Source organism: Camelus bactrianus, chromosome 4, assembly GCF_048773025.1.
Source record: "Camelus bactrianus isolate YW-2024 breed Bactrian camel chromosome 4, ASM4877302v1, whole genome shotgun sequence".
In the NCBI taxonomy this organism is placed as follows: domain Eukaryota; kingdom Metazoa; phylum Chordata; class Mammalia; order Artiodactyla; family Camelidae; genus Camelus; species Camelus bactrianus.
In genome coordinates, this window is record NC_133542.1 from 50024674 (window position 1) to 50038693 (window position 14020).

Here is a 14020-nt window from a genome sequence, read left to right on the forward strand (position 1 = left end):
ACTGTACTGGAGTTCTTAGAGTAATAAGAAAAAGAAATAAAGAATATATATATACGCACACGCGCACACACAAACACAATAGAAAAGAAGAAATTAGAAATGTCATTATTTACAGATGATCTTATTGGGGTCACAGAAAACTCAAAAGAGCATCTACGAAAGGCTTTCCATAGTAGGCAGCAGAAATCTATTGCTCCTGCTGGGACAAGTAGAAAAAAAACTGATTTTTTTAAAGTCACATTTTTAAAGATACCAGAGACCATGAAACCAATGAAGACTAAATGAATTGATATTCCAGAAAGGAAAGGGCCATTCCTAAGTAAGTAAGCAAAAGCTCACGTACTGGCATTTCCTTTCCTACAGGTTTCCTATGCAATATTCCTCTTGGACATTAAATCCACAATTTGTGCAGATTTAGGGCTGAGGATTACACCTCTGGGCAGAGAGAACGAGAATGCAGTGAAGCTATTCACAGTCGCCTGGGCTGGAATGGTGGACTGAAAGGGCCCTGAAATACACTGGAAGTCCCCGGAGGACATTTACTGAGTAGAGGGGTGACACAGGAAGCTGGAGACTGGGCTAGAAAGACAGAATAAAATCTCTTATGGCCCTGTGGTGCTTAGGAGATACTAATTATACAAAGGGCCTGCATCAGCATCAGACATGCAACCAAGACGTTTGCCAGATTCTGAAGCTGCAGAGGCAAGGAAGCAACTAGATGCTGGAGAACACCATGATTTTTAAGACAAACTGGAAGAAAGGTATTGGTGACATGAGACAAATTATTAATATTCAGATTATGTAAAGAACAATAACAAAAGGAGCACCAAAAAGGTAAATGGGCTAAGATTCCAGTCAATTTATGAACGGAACACAAACGGCCAACGAACATGTCAAAACACGCTTGGCTGTAATCAAGAAGTTACAAATTAAAACTACCAGGTAACACCTTTTGCCCATCCTATTGGCAAAATAACAAAAACTTTAATTTTTTTTTTAAAAATCAGTAATATCAAGCCCTATTAAGGGAAAATATATCCTTCTACGTCCAACTTAGGTGCACATTTAATGTTAATAAGGCTAAACTAGACTAGCTGATGCCTAATTTGCCAAGGAATTTTTTTAATCCCTAAAGGATTTGACAGAAAGGGTATGAGATGGACCCAGACAGGTGATAAGCAGTCACTGAGTAGCAGAGCCAGGCTTTAAAAATATTCCCTTGGCAGTGGTAGAGAAGCAGGGAGACTAGTAAGGAAGCCACTGCAATAGTCCTGGCAGAAATAACAAGAGTCTGTTTACCAACTTAAACATTACTACCTTTATGTTGCCTTAAAATTCTAGTTATGGATAGAAAAAGATTAAATAATACTTAAAGACTATTAGAGGAATAGATGCTTGCTTGCTTAATTCTCAAACAACATCAGGCAGCAGGTATGCTGTATAATGAGGTGGCTTGTAATTATTAAGAAGCAAAAACCTTCAAATTACATTGACCAATAATCTCAGACATAAAGGTGACTTTTCATAAGCTTTGGTCAAAAGTGATTTTAAGGTAATTACAATGTGACATTTTGACAGTATAACAAAGAATGACTTAAGAGGTATAATAAACGGAGACTTTATTTTTAACAGGATGGATCAAATGTTAAAATGGATGTCAAAGGAATTAAAAATTTCAGAAGGTTAACAGCTCGCTGATTGGAAAATTACCACGTACTTTTGCTTCAGTGGTCACTTACTTTCCCTTGATGGGCTCTGCCTGCCATCCCGCCTGCCTAATGCCCAGCAGGGTTCCAAATGGGGAAACTGCCTCCCGCTCTTGTCTCAGCAATGTCCCTCCCTGCTATGATTATCCACGACTGGTAACAGATGAGACAGATAATTTCAACAGGAAGGTCTTACGGTTTTCCTGGTTCTAGGATAAGGATCACTGCTGCCTATGTTCCCTTTCCCATTCCCAAACCATGCTTCCTCACAATGTGGAAATTCACACAAAATCAAAAACCCCACAACGAAATAAGACCCTGAACAGAAAAATTACAAAGCCTAGAAGCTTACTCAGGATTCAGACTAAACCTGCTCATCCAAGTTCTGTTTTATGCACATGAAATCCTCACTGTATATTTTCTTCTTCCCTTTTTTTTTTTTTTTACTGAAATATAGTTGATTTATAACATTGCATCAGTTTAACATGTTGATTTAATACATTAAGCAATATTACAATATGATTGTCACTGTAGTGTCAGCTAGCACTTGTATCACTTTACATAATTATCATTTCTTTTTTGTGGTGGGAATAATTAAGATCCAGTCTCTTAGCAAATTTGATATTAATACAATAATTGTTTATAATTATTTTCCTATTCTTAATGCCTTATTTGTGTATAGCTCTTATATAAAAACTTCTCAGTTTCTAAGATGGAAGGTTCAAGTTGCATTGGAAGGCAGACAGGTAAGAGTAACTGGTATTTAGGAGCATGTGCTGCCTAATTCAAGGACAATTAAAAAGTACTTTCCTAAAAATGCTAGAGGGAGACAATGTTCTGCACTGACCAGTAAATAACATATGAATGTCTCTTGCTGAGTGCCATACAGCCTCTAGCCACTGGAGGTCAGCAGAGAACCTAGTCCCACCAGGGGCAGATTGATGGGACTTTGTAAATCTAAGGCAGCAGGACCACCTGGGAGAGTCATGAAATCTCCCCAAAGGAAGAGGCTGCATAAGATAAGATCGTGATGAGATCATGATCCATAGTTGAACCAAAGGTAAGTTTAAGTGTGTGTGTGTGTACAGAAATTGTGAAAAACAAAGACAATTACAAAAAAGAAAACAAGAACCATTTGTAATCCAACCACCACTGGGGAAAACCACTATTAACATATTGGTTATATCTTGCTCACTTTGAGTGAAGTTACTTAACTAGCAGTGATAGTAAAGTGCCAGCATCAATATTTGCAGAATGGGTATCAGCAGCTTGGAAGAAAATCCTAGAAAGAGTAGAGTAACACTCTCTAATCAAGATTTTTACCAAAACTCTTACTGGCACAGGAGATGATATTGTGTGGAAAACACAAAAATCAGTGACTCAGAATTGGAAAGTGATTGCACAAAAGTCAGATTCTGAATGTGAAATTGTTTCAGAATTACTTGAACAAATTTATTTCCCTTTTCAGGTACACAGATTGATGATGACAAAAAAAAAATCTGTATCTAAGTGATTCTAAAATAGTTCTTATTAAGAGTTACCCTGTGATCTAGCAATCCCATTCCTGTGCATATATCCGGAAAAAGCAAAAACTCTAATTCAAAAAGATACATGCATTCCAATGTTCATAGTAGCAGTATTTACAATAGTCAAGACATGGAAGCAACCTAAGTGTCCATCGACAGATGATTGGATAAAGAAGCTGTGATATGTATGTGTGTGTATACCATACATATAAACACACACACACACACACACACACACACACACACACACAGAAAGGAATACTACTCAGCCATAAAAAAGAATGAATGCCATTTGCAGCAACATAAATGGATACAGAGATTATTATACTAAGTGAAGTCAGATAGAGAAAGACAAATATATGATACCACTTATATGTGGAATCTAAAATAAATAATACAAAGGAATTTATTTATAAAACAGAAATAGACTCACAGACTTAGAAAAACAAACTCATGGTTACCAGAGGGAAAGACAGGGGGAGGATAAATTAGGAGTTTGGGATTAACAGATATACACTACTATATGTAAGACAGATAAACTCCAAGGTCCTACTGTATAGCACAATAAACTATATTTAATTTCTTGTAATAACCTATAATGGAAAATCTGAAAAAGAATATATATATATAAAAAACTGAATCACTTTGCTGTATACTTGAAACCAACACAACACTGTACATCAACTACACTTCAATTAAAAAATTAAAATTAAATTAAATAAAATAGTTCTTATGACAGACATAAAGACCCTAAGTGATATGAAAGCACTGCGTTATAGTGCAATTTTTCTGTTTTTTTTTTCAGTTATAGATAAGTACGCCTTATAACCAGTGATGTAAGATGTGATGCAATACTGTAAAAAATACTTTATCATATTGTTGAGAGATAATGAGATAACCTATTTAAAGCACTTAATATAGTACCTACAAAACTAACAGTTCATAAATGCTGGCTACTGTTTATCCATCCATCTAGTCAACAACTATAAATGAACACCTATTATTTGGTACCAATCCAGTGCTAAGGATAAAGGGGTTAAAAACAAAACAAAACAAAACAAGGTCCCTGCTCTTACAGAGCCTACATTTTATCATTATTATTAGCATTACTACCACTGCTGCTGCTACTTCTAATTGTTTCCACAGACTAAAATCTTAAATGAAATTCTTAAAACTCTTAATGTATAATACATGTAATGTACCAAAAAGATGTGCAAGTTTGGATTCCCTAAGAACAGAATAAAAGAAACCCTCTATAATAATCCAACAATAAATGTATCTTCACCAGAGATGCAGCAATTCCTTTATGGGCGCTCCAGATGGGAGAAACTAAAAGGGCAACTGTCAGATCTGTGACAAATATGCAACCTGGTCCTCTGCAGGATAAGTGGGGACTCAGGGCCATCACAGGACATAAATGCCCTCTGGGTGGTGGGAAGAGGCTGTTCCTCAATGTGTCTCTTGATTCTGTTTCTTTAACTACCCTGACTGCCTTTTCCTTTTTCTCTTCCTCTACTTCTCTTCTACTTTGTCTGTTCCCTACATTAAATACAACAAATGGAGAAGTTAGGGGCTTAGGAGGCAAACTACATTTTACCACTAGATGAGGGTTATTCAAGCTACAAGCTTTACACTGGAATTTCAAGAATTATATCTAAGCTTAAATAGTCGGAAGCTTCCCGATGTCACTCCAGCATCAGCCTGAGTTTAAAATTATTTCCTACAGTTCCCAACTCTTTTGGGGGGGGGGGGGGTAAGTAGGGCAGGGGGATCAAAGCAGGTGCATCCAGCTCATATACAGAAACACAAGGGCTAACTGAGTGAAACTATCCCGTTATATCCACTCTTGCCTCTTCCCTTCTCCAATTCCAAGTTCTCAGCCCGCTTACCAGAACCTTTCAACAAAGAGAGTCCTAGGAAGGGCATACAGAGAAGTGAGATAAAGGAAGGGAAGAAGGCACTCCATGGGATGGGGCTGGTGGAAGAAGGAGACAGAAGGAAACGCAGGCGGCAACCCTACAATTATGTACTGAGATGGGTTTCCCTGACCAACTAGTAAACTGGCGTGGAGGACAACTGCCAAAGAATTCCCACTGCGTTCTAAGTAATGAGTACCTGCATTGTCTCCCACAGGGACTCCTTTGAAAATACTCACTTGGAATGTTTTACGAAAATTAGTGCAACTACATTTTTATATTGATATATAATTATTTTGTTTGTTTCTTCACTTTATGGTCTCACCACATCCTCAATTCTTTATCAGGGCTGATAAAGAAAAAAAACTGCATTGGCAGAAATTCCCAAATGCAAGACAATATCAAGATTTGTGGCCAAGATAGACAGTTTTCACAACTAAATTCAGCTCAATTTGAGCTTACAAAATATTAAGAAGCAACATACAGTCTTTAAAGATTTAAAAAATTCAATGCAAGCAAAGGAAGGCTCATTCATTTTGCCACATTAATTTCTTCCAAGAACCTCTGTTGGGTTACATGAAGTCTTTTGCACTTATTGATGGGATAGGCTGGTTTTCCCTATTTTAGCTACTGATGGGATTTATTCTGTTTCTGAACATTAAGCTATCTTCGTGTTACCAGCAGAAATTCTACTTGGTAATGAGAGAATATTCACAAAGGGCACATCTACCTCCCACAGTACCTGGTGGTAAGGCAGAGATGCTACTGTCCAGGAGACAGCAACGTATGAGAGAAGGCAGTTCACGGCCAACAAAATGGCTTCAACTGCCATCCCTGCTCATCACAGGGGGTTTTCACTGAAAAATCGAAACAGCCACAGAAAAAACCAGGGCTCTAAGTATTCCTCAAAATGCCAGTAAAAGTCCATTCAAGGAAATTCTTTTAAAATTCAATGATCATGTTGAAGGTCATCTATCATAGTGAAAATAAACAGAAATTACAATCAACAGTATCACAGTACACTTGTACAGTACAGATTTCAAGCTTCTTCCACACATATTTTCACAAAAACTCTAATGCAACAAGGCCCTCTTCCCTGCTCTTTTCTTAAACAAAGACAAATTACAGGTTCAGTGCCTTTTTATACCAACTTTCTATTTTGAAGACTTTCAAACCTACAGAAAAGATGAAAAGTAATATAATGAGCACCTGTACGCCCTCACCTGGACTTAACATTTTCCTGCATTTGGTTACCACGTTTCTCTTTCTCACCACACACACATACATGAATCCTGAATCAAGTTCAGTGATTTTTTTTAAAGTAACTTGCCCAACGGTATATGACTTAGTAAGCAGTAGGCCTCTAGTACAACAAAGAACAAAGGATTCTATCTTAGTAGAGGGTTGGGCCACACAGTATAGAAACAATAATAATAATATAAAAAATAGATAAACAACAAGGTCCTACTGCATAGCACAGGGAACGACATTCAACATCTTATAATAACAGATAACAAAAAAGAATATGAAAAGGAATATATATATATATGTGTGTAACTGAATCACTAGGCTGCACACCAGAAACTAACACAACATTGGAAACTGACTGTACTTCAATTTAAAAAAAAGAAAAAGAAAAAAAGAAACGGTAATAACAAACAATAAGACCACATATATGTAATTACATTTTAACAGAAAGCAGTCCCATGGTCCCCTGAGGATTGATGAGGGGAGAGAGGGACCACAAAGGAGCACAAGCAAAATTTTGGGGATGACAGATATGATGATATCTTGACTGTGATCATGGTTTCACAGGTTCATACATGTGTCAAAACATTAAATTGTATAATTCAAGCTTGTGCAGTTTATTATATGTCAATTATATTTCAATCAACCTCTTTAAAAAAAAAAAAAGTAAATCCAACCAAAGAACTATCTGCCTAACAGGCATTTATCTCCAGATCACAGGACTCTTAAAGTCCTTCTAGTCCAAAATCTCCACAATTCAACCAGCATGTAAGGGGTTACCCAAAGTACAGTCTGTCATACCAGCTCTAAAGAGAGAGTGGAAAATATGAACAAAGCATCAATAAGGATTTCATAATGTCACTTTTAAAAAGTGAACAATTAACAGAGAAAAAATATTTAGGGAGAATACACAATGTCTCAGACATAAGCTTCATTAATAAAAAACTAATTCTGTACATCTCTCTGGTAGATCAAAAAAATCTTAACTATGATTAGAGAACCTGATTACTAGAAATGATGTCATATTTATCTCAAATGTCCCCTGCTAATGTTAATCTGTTTAGAAGGAGAATAAATGATATTTATGGTTCAAGAATAGTTACTTTTTCTTCCCAATGACTGCAAGCTTGAGAGCATAATTTCAGATTTTTCTAGCCCAAATTCAGTGAAAGTAGGGGCTACTGTCTGCACTGTAGTATCTAATTAAATACATAAAGAATAGAAAGATTTGAATAAAAGCCCACACCAAAAACATCCTGTTCTCTGCCAGTGAAAGGTGGGAGGAAAGATCCAGAAAGCAGTGTGGAAATGCAGTCCATGCTTGCACTGACAACTTCTACTGCCCCCTTCATCCTATCCAGTTGGGAACCTCAGCAGAAAGAAATGTGGGGTGTGGCTCAGAAGATTTGGAAATGCTCTGCTGTTAGCCACTTCTGCCTAGCACAGGGCTTTACCAGAAAATCCCCAAAATGTTTGTTGAATTGAATAGAAAACAAGCAAGTCTGTGAAGGAATCTGGTCAGGAGATCTGGATTCTAAGCCTGTGGTGACTAGACATTAAGCTGTATGACACGATTTCCATTTCCTCAACTGCAAAATGAAAAGTAGCACGTACACACACACACACACACACACATTCTATCTGTTAGGTGAAGTGTAAAGGACAGGAAATTTGCAGAATGGGAGTGTTCTGTATTCAGGCCAACTTACCAATAATTCTATGCAACAAGCTTTCAATGAGGAATCTTTGTCTCCCAGAAACTATCAGATGTTTGAAATTCAGAGATTAGACTTCTTTGGTCTCCACTTAAAAGGGAGCATTAAAAACAAAGAAAAGAAAGTAGTTCCCGCCTTTGAAGAAGTGACATTGCAATCGGTGAGACAACTAAGACCCAATGAAGCAGAACCACCTAGTGCCAAGGGTTTGGTGCCATGAGAGCGTTAAGTTCAAGGGTAATGGCAGCACTCAGGAGGAAACCCCACTGCAAGCAAACTAGTCCAAGCTGGAGAAATCTGTCATGTGTACAGAAAACCATGAGGATTTTCATAGAGAAAGCACCACTGGGACAAGCATAATCCAAGAGGCAGGATTTTAAGTGAGTTTAACCTAAGTTTCTCAACACTCTCAGCAATTATCATCAGTAGCTACAGCAAATCACACTTCAAAGACGGTCTAAGCCAATCTTAGTAGAATCTTTTAAAGAATAGAAACACAAAAACCTCCAAGATTGTTTTATTTTAAATGACTACAAATGGTATTTTTGCATGATTCTAAGACTAACAGAAATCTTTTACTTTTCTAAAACTGTATTTCAATTTTATTTATTGATTTTGGTGTTTGCTTTGGTTAAAAAAAATGCTAGTTATGATATATTACCTGTATGCTTGCCCTAGTATATTTTAATGGAAAAATTTTCTTAATCCTACACACAGGCAAAATGGAAAATAGTGTTGTAAGTACATAAAGATTAAATATTAACATTTTAACCAAGGTCACTAGAACATTTCTGGCTTGTTCTCTACTGAAAGCAGAGCATTTAAAAAAAAAAAAGAAAAAAAAAGTGTGTGTGTGTCTGTGTGTAGGAGGGATGGGGGTGGGACAGTTTCTTCCAGACTTCCTACTGAGGTACTTACAGTGCTGATCACAATCAACTCTCGCAAACACTACTTGATTTTCATTTGGATACTCTTCCTTAATGACATTAGAAGCTTCCTCAAAAATTGGGTGCAACATCTGGCTGAAACGACACCTATACACAGAGAAGAATACAAATTAAAACTGAAAGGCAGAAGCAATAAAATTTTATTTCAGTTATCATCCATTCACATTTAGTATATGTATAGTAAACAGCTTTTGACACAATCACATTGTTAATTTAGGGATCCTGGTGTCATTCATTGGAGGTGAAGACAATTTTGAATTCAAATACTACTTCAATTCAAAGACTGCACAAATCATTAAAAGATTTTAGTTTTTTCCACCTGAAGAAAATGGCCAATATTATGGAGCACAAAGCTAAAGATCTCTCACAGAGGCAATGAAACAAGTCGGAAATAAGCCCTCTAAGATTTATCTACTTGGGTCTGTAACTACTGAGACTCAGACATTTATAAAAGCAATTAGCTTTTATAAGTAATAAACATATTTTTAGACGACTACAAAATCTTTAAAATGGTAAGTTTATTGCAAATATTAGACCGACTGACCTGCCAAGTTCAATCAAATCTCATAGGCAAGTAAGCATGTTAAATAAATAAGTTGTATGAAAATGATATATAGAATATAGTGAACTGATTCCCCTCAAAATTTACCTCTGGTTAAAATGGGCTTTTGTATCTATAAACTATTAAATATACTAAGTTCAAGAGCAAAATTTTTAAATTTCTAAAAGAGACTTCCTGTCCAGTTTCCTTTGTCTGTTGTTTTTGTTTTGTTTTCACTTTTAAAAAGGGGCACAAACCCCACAATATTCCAGAAACTTGATACTTCTAATTCTGGCTGCACCTTAATCAGGCCAACCACTTCACGAACATGTTCTGCGGGTCATTAAAGGGAACTGATAAGAAAGAGGAGAATCAGAATCAGCACACAAGCAGCTGGGCTAGAATGGTCATTCTCACATGAAAAAGACCATTTTGTTAACAACAACAACAAAAAAGTATAATTGCTACTACTGCTTCCAGAGCCCTTTTCCACCAAAAAATTTACTTAAATGAGGCCTGCGAGCTTTTTAATCCACATGTGACTAGGTCACACATATTAACTGTAAGTCAACAAAAATATAAAGCCTGTGAGAGATACACATTTCTTTATACTTCCTATTTCTTTTTGTATATAACTCTCCTAGCCCACACACCTGACTTCCTAAGGAGATGCCCCAGAATATACCAAGAAGACACAACCTGCATCTTCAATCTCTTGCTTTCAAGTGGTTCTTTCCTCTTTTAGCATTCTGAAATCTCTCCCATCTGGGACAGGTAGGGGGAGTCTGCGGACATCAGGGACCATGTCTTATTTGACTACATATTCTAATAAGCATTTCAGTAGATGTCTGTTAAATGAATAAACTGATAGAATGGAGGAAGTGGAGAAGTTAGGACTGCAGATCTGTGGGTTCTGACAGTCTGCTACAGAAAGGGTTCTGGAGGGCTAGGGAGGCAAGGGGTAGGGATTGATTAACGGTTTCTTGTAGAAGTAGGATATGGCCTAGTAAAGAATCAGTGGACAGGCTCCTGGCTTGAGGGCAAAGATAAAGACATATGATAAGGGCTCCCTTCTGGATTGTCCAGGTTGCTGCCCAGTAAGCGCTGAAGCTCAGGCTCACGTTTAAAACAGTCAGTTTTAATACTAAAAGGTGAAAGGGGAAGATGATGGAAAAATTCAGTTGCAATATTACTGTACCTTCATACAAATGGAAAGTTACATTTATAAAGGTAACATAACGAAAGCAAATTTATCTATTAAAAGTGCCTTAAGATTCATGTGAATCCAATCTGCAATCTGGTGCTTGAATCAACCCTTTCTAAATCAACCAAATGGGTGAAAGTCTTTGCAGGAACAATTTAGGGGCATTTACTAGGATAACCTAGTAGGGAAAAAAAATAAAAGCTTTGGAGTTTAACATAGCTGAGTTTAAATCCCAGTTCCACCACTTAGTAGCTGTATGACCTTTCTTTTTCTTTGGGGGGGGTGGGGGTGGTTGTTGTTGTTTATATATGTAAATTTTTTTTTTATTGAGTTATAGTCAGTTTACAATGTTGTGTCAATTTCTGGTGTACTGTATGAACTTTCTGAACCTCAATTTCCTCAACTTAAAATGGAAAGAATAACACCTACCTACAGGGTAGTTCTGAGCATTAAAAACAATGTATGTAAAGAGCCTGGCACACGAGAGCATTATTAAGTTCCTATCAGGGTTTATTGTCCTCTGAAATGTATTTTTAGGCAGCTCTGTTAGAGAATTTATCCTTAAGTCATGCCATATCCATAACTTCGAAAGGCAACTCAGAATCTAGCCTTTGAGGCTACACAGTGTAACTCTATGTCCTACAGTCAACTACCTAAGTTTTTTTCAGTTGAACAAAAGAGTATTAATTCATGAACAACTCCAGGTATTCTTTGGGTAATATGCTTCCTAAGTAGCTGCAGTTAGTCCACATTTCCAATTCACTTTTTACAACAAGGTCGGGGGCATGTTCTATTTCTTTCTTACAGCACAGAAAATCCCGCCACCGAGATAACAGCATTCTAGTGTTAACTCTGCCACAATTTAGTCAGGTGGCCTCAGGAAAATACCTTATTCCTCTGGATCTCAGTTTTATTTTTAAAGACTAGAAAATCTTCTACCAAATAATGTTATATCTGGACAATCCCAGCTTACCTTGGAAAATGCTCTTTTGTTATACGTTTTATAAATTGTATTGTCTCTGTATATCTCTAATAGTTTACTGAAGTTCTTCAAATACAAATACTTACATCATTCACCCAGGAAATATTATGTACTTATCTGCCAAGCATTATGCCAAGTGTTTGGGGATTCATGTTGAAAAAAGATAGATACGGTAACTTTTCACAAAGCTAATAATATAGTAGGGAGCCACAAACTAAACCATAGCATACAAGTGTTATGACTGGGTAAGTATGGGGTGTTATCAGAAGATATAAAAAGGGATCCTAACCTGACTTGGGAGCAGGGGTAGGGGTACTGATTAGGAAGGCGACCTGGAGAAACTAGCATCTAATCTAAGACTTGAAAGACAATTAAGACTTAACCAGGTAAATAAACAGGTGAGAGAAGAGAGATCCATTCAGAGAAAACACCATGAGTAAAGGTCCCGTGATGAAAGAGTATGGAATATTACAGAAACTGAAAGACATTCAGTACCCCTGGAACAGAATGTGGGAGTGGAGAGAGCTAAGTTACAGAGCTGCAGAGGTAGGAAGGGACCAGGTCATCAGGGGCCTCTTAGGCCAAGGTAAGGGACTTTCTAAAGGTATTGGAAAACCATTTAAGGGTTTTAAGATGAGGTGTAAACTAATTCAATCTGCACTTTAGAAAAGACTACTCCAGCTTACTTTGCAGAGAATAGAATGGAGACACATAGGTCTAGAGGCACAGGAAATAAATTAGAGACTGTCACAGGAATCTGGGTAAATTGCAGGACTATGGCCTGAAGTAGGGTAGTGGCAGCTAGTAGGTAGTAAGCCTCAAAGCGCCCCATTAGATACAGACCGTCTAGGAAGAAGGATTATGTGAGTGTTTCTAACTTCTCTCCAGCTGAAGCCCCCTTCTTTCTATCCCCACACCACATTCCTGAACATCTGCTACATAGTATGTCCTTGTTCTAGATGCTGGGAATACTAAGTAAGACATTATCTCTGCCCTCAAAACTGTTTGCTGGGCACAAAGATGAAAGACAAAACAATGTAGTAAGAAAAGAATGCAGTACACAGGGACTGCATGAACACACAAGACAGAATCCAAGTCAGACAGGGAAAAGAGTAAAGGCTTCCTACAAGTAGTAGTAGACGGTACATATTAAAAAAATCAACATTATTTTTCCTTCTAAATTTGCCACACCCACATCCTCACCTCTAAACACTGCCCTACGTCCTCAGTCAAGACAAATACAGAATCCCAGTATGTACTCTTGTGAGGGACAGAGAGAAATCTGAGTTTTTATGTTACCTGCTTTTAAGATGTGGGATAATGGAATCAGGTATATTTCTCTCTTAAAACAAATGCTCACCAAATTAGTCTACTTTATTTGTGAATGAACCTTAATTGATTTTGGGTGTGGACTATTGCCTCACAAAAGAAAGAGGCTTCCCCATTCACCCCTTCCTAGCAAAGAAAAAACACCTTTAGCAAGTTAAAAAAAAAAAAACAAAACCCTAATTGATGCACTCCCCCCTCAGAAAAGTAAGATATTACTTACCAATCAGCATAAAAATTTACTAAAGCAACATCAGCATTGTCTGAAATTAAAAAACAAAACCAAACAACCTAAGTTATTTGTGTCTACAAAATTTTGACAAGACTAAAGATACAGTTTTCCATCATTAAAAGCCCACTAAATATACACAATAACAATTAAATTACTTCTCAGAAACCCATACATAGAGTCACAGATGGCGCTGTACAATTTGTGGGAGTCCCTGTTCCATCTTAATATCTTCGCTGAGTGAATACAAAACAAAAGGAGAGTCAACCCCAGATTAGGTAAGTAAGTTACAAAATAGCCTACTCTCTTAAAAAATTAAGTGGAATGATCCAGATTTTAATAATCCATTTTTGGACCTTCCATATTCATAAATAACTGAGAATCAGCTCTGCAAATAAAATCCAATTTCAGAGAACAGACCTGTATAACTAAGCTATTTCTAAAACTCAGATGTCCCATCTAGTTGCAACAAGTAACCTGTAACAGCATTGTGTAAGATGTACTTTTTCTGGTTCCTCCCCATTTAACAGTTATTCTCTGTTGCAAAAAATAACTTAGTATCATTTGCATATCCAGATGTGAAGACATGAAAAAAAAATCTGTTCCTTTTGCCTAAACTTAACACAGAGAAGCTTAAATAAACACCTCAGTACTCACACACACACACACACACAAAACTC

At 37.0% G+C, this 14020-nt stretch overlaps 1 protein-coding gene across 1 annotated transcript in view; it reads right to left on the minus strand.

Moving 5' to 3' along the window:
* The window catches only part of ERP44 (endoplasmic reticulum protein 44), a 72335-nt gene that overhangs the window by 28673 nt on the left and 29642 nt on the right, over positions 1-14020 (minus strand). Inside the window, exons 3-4 of the mRNA XM_010952939.3 lie at positions 13335-13374; positions 9030-9145 (exon numbers count right to left, since the gene is read on the minus strand). Coding sequence (XP_010951241.2) covers positions 9030-9145; positions 13335-13374 — 156 coding nt within the window. The remainder of the gene's footprint in view (positions 1-9029; positions 9146-13334; positions 13375-14020) is intronic.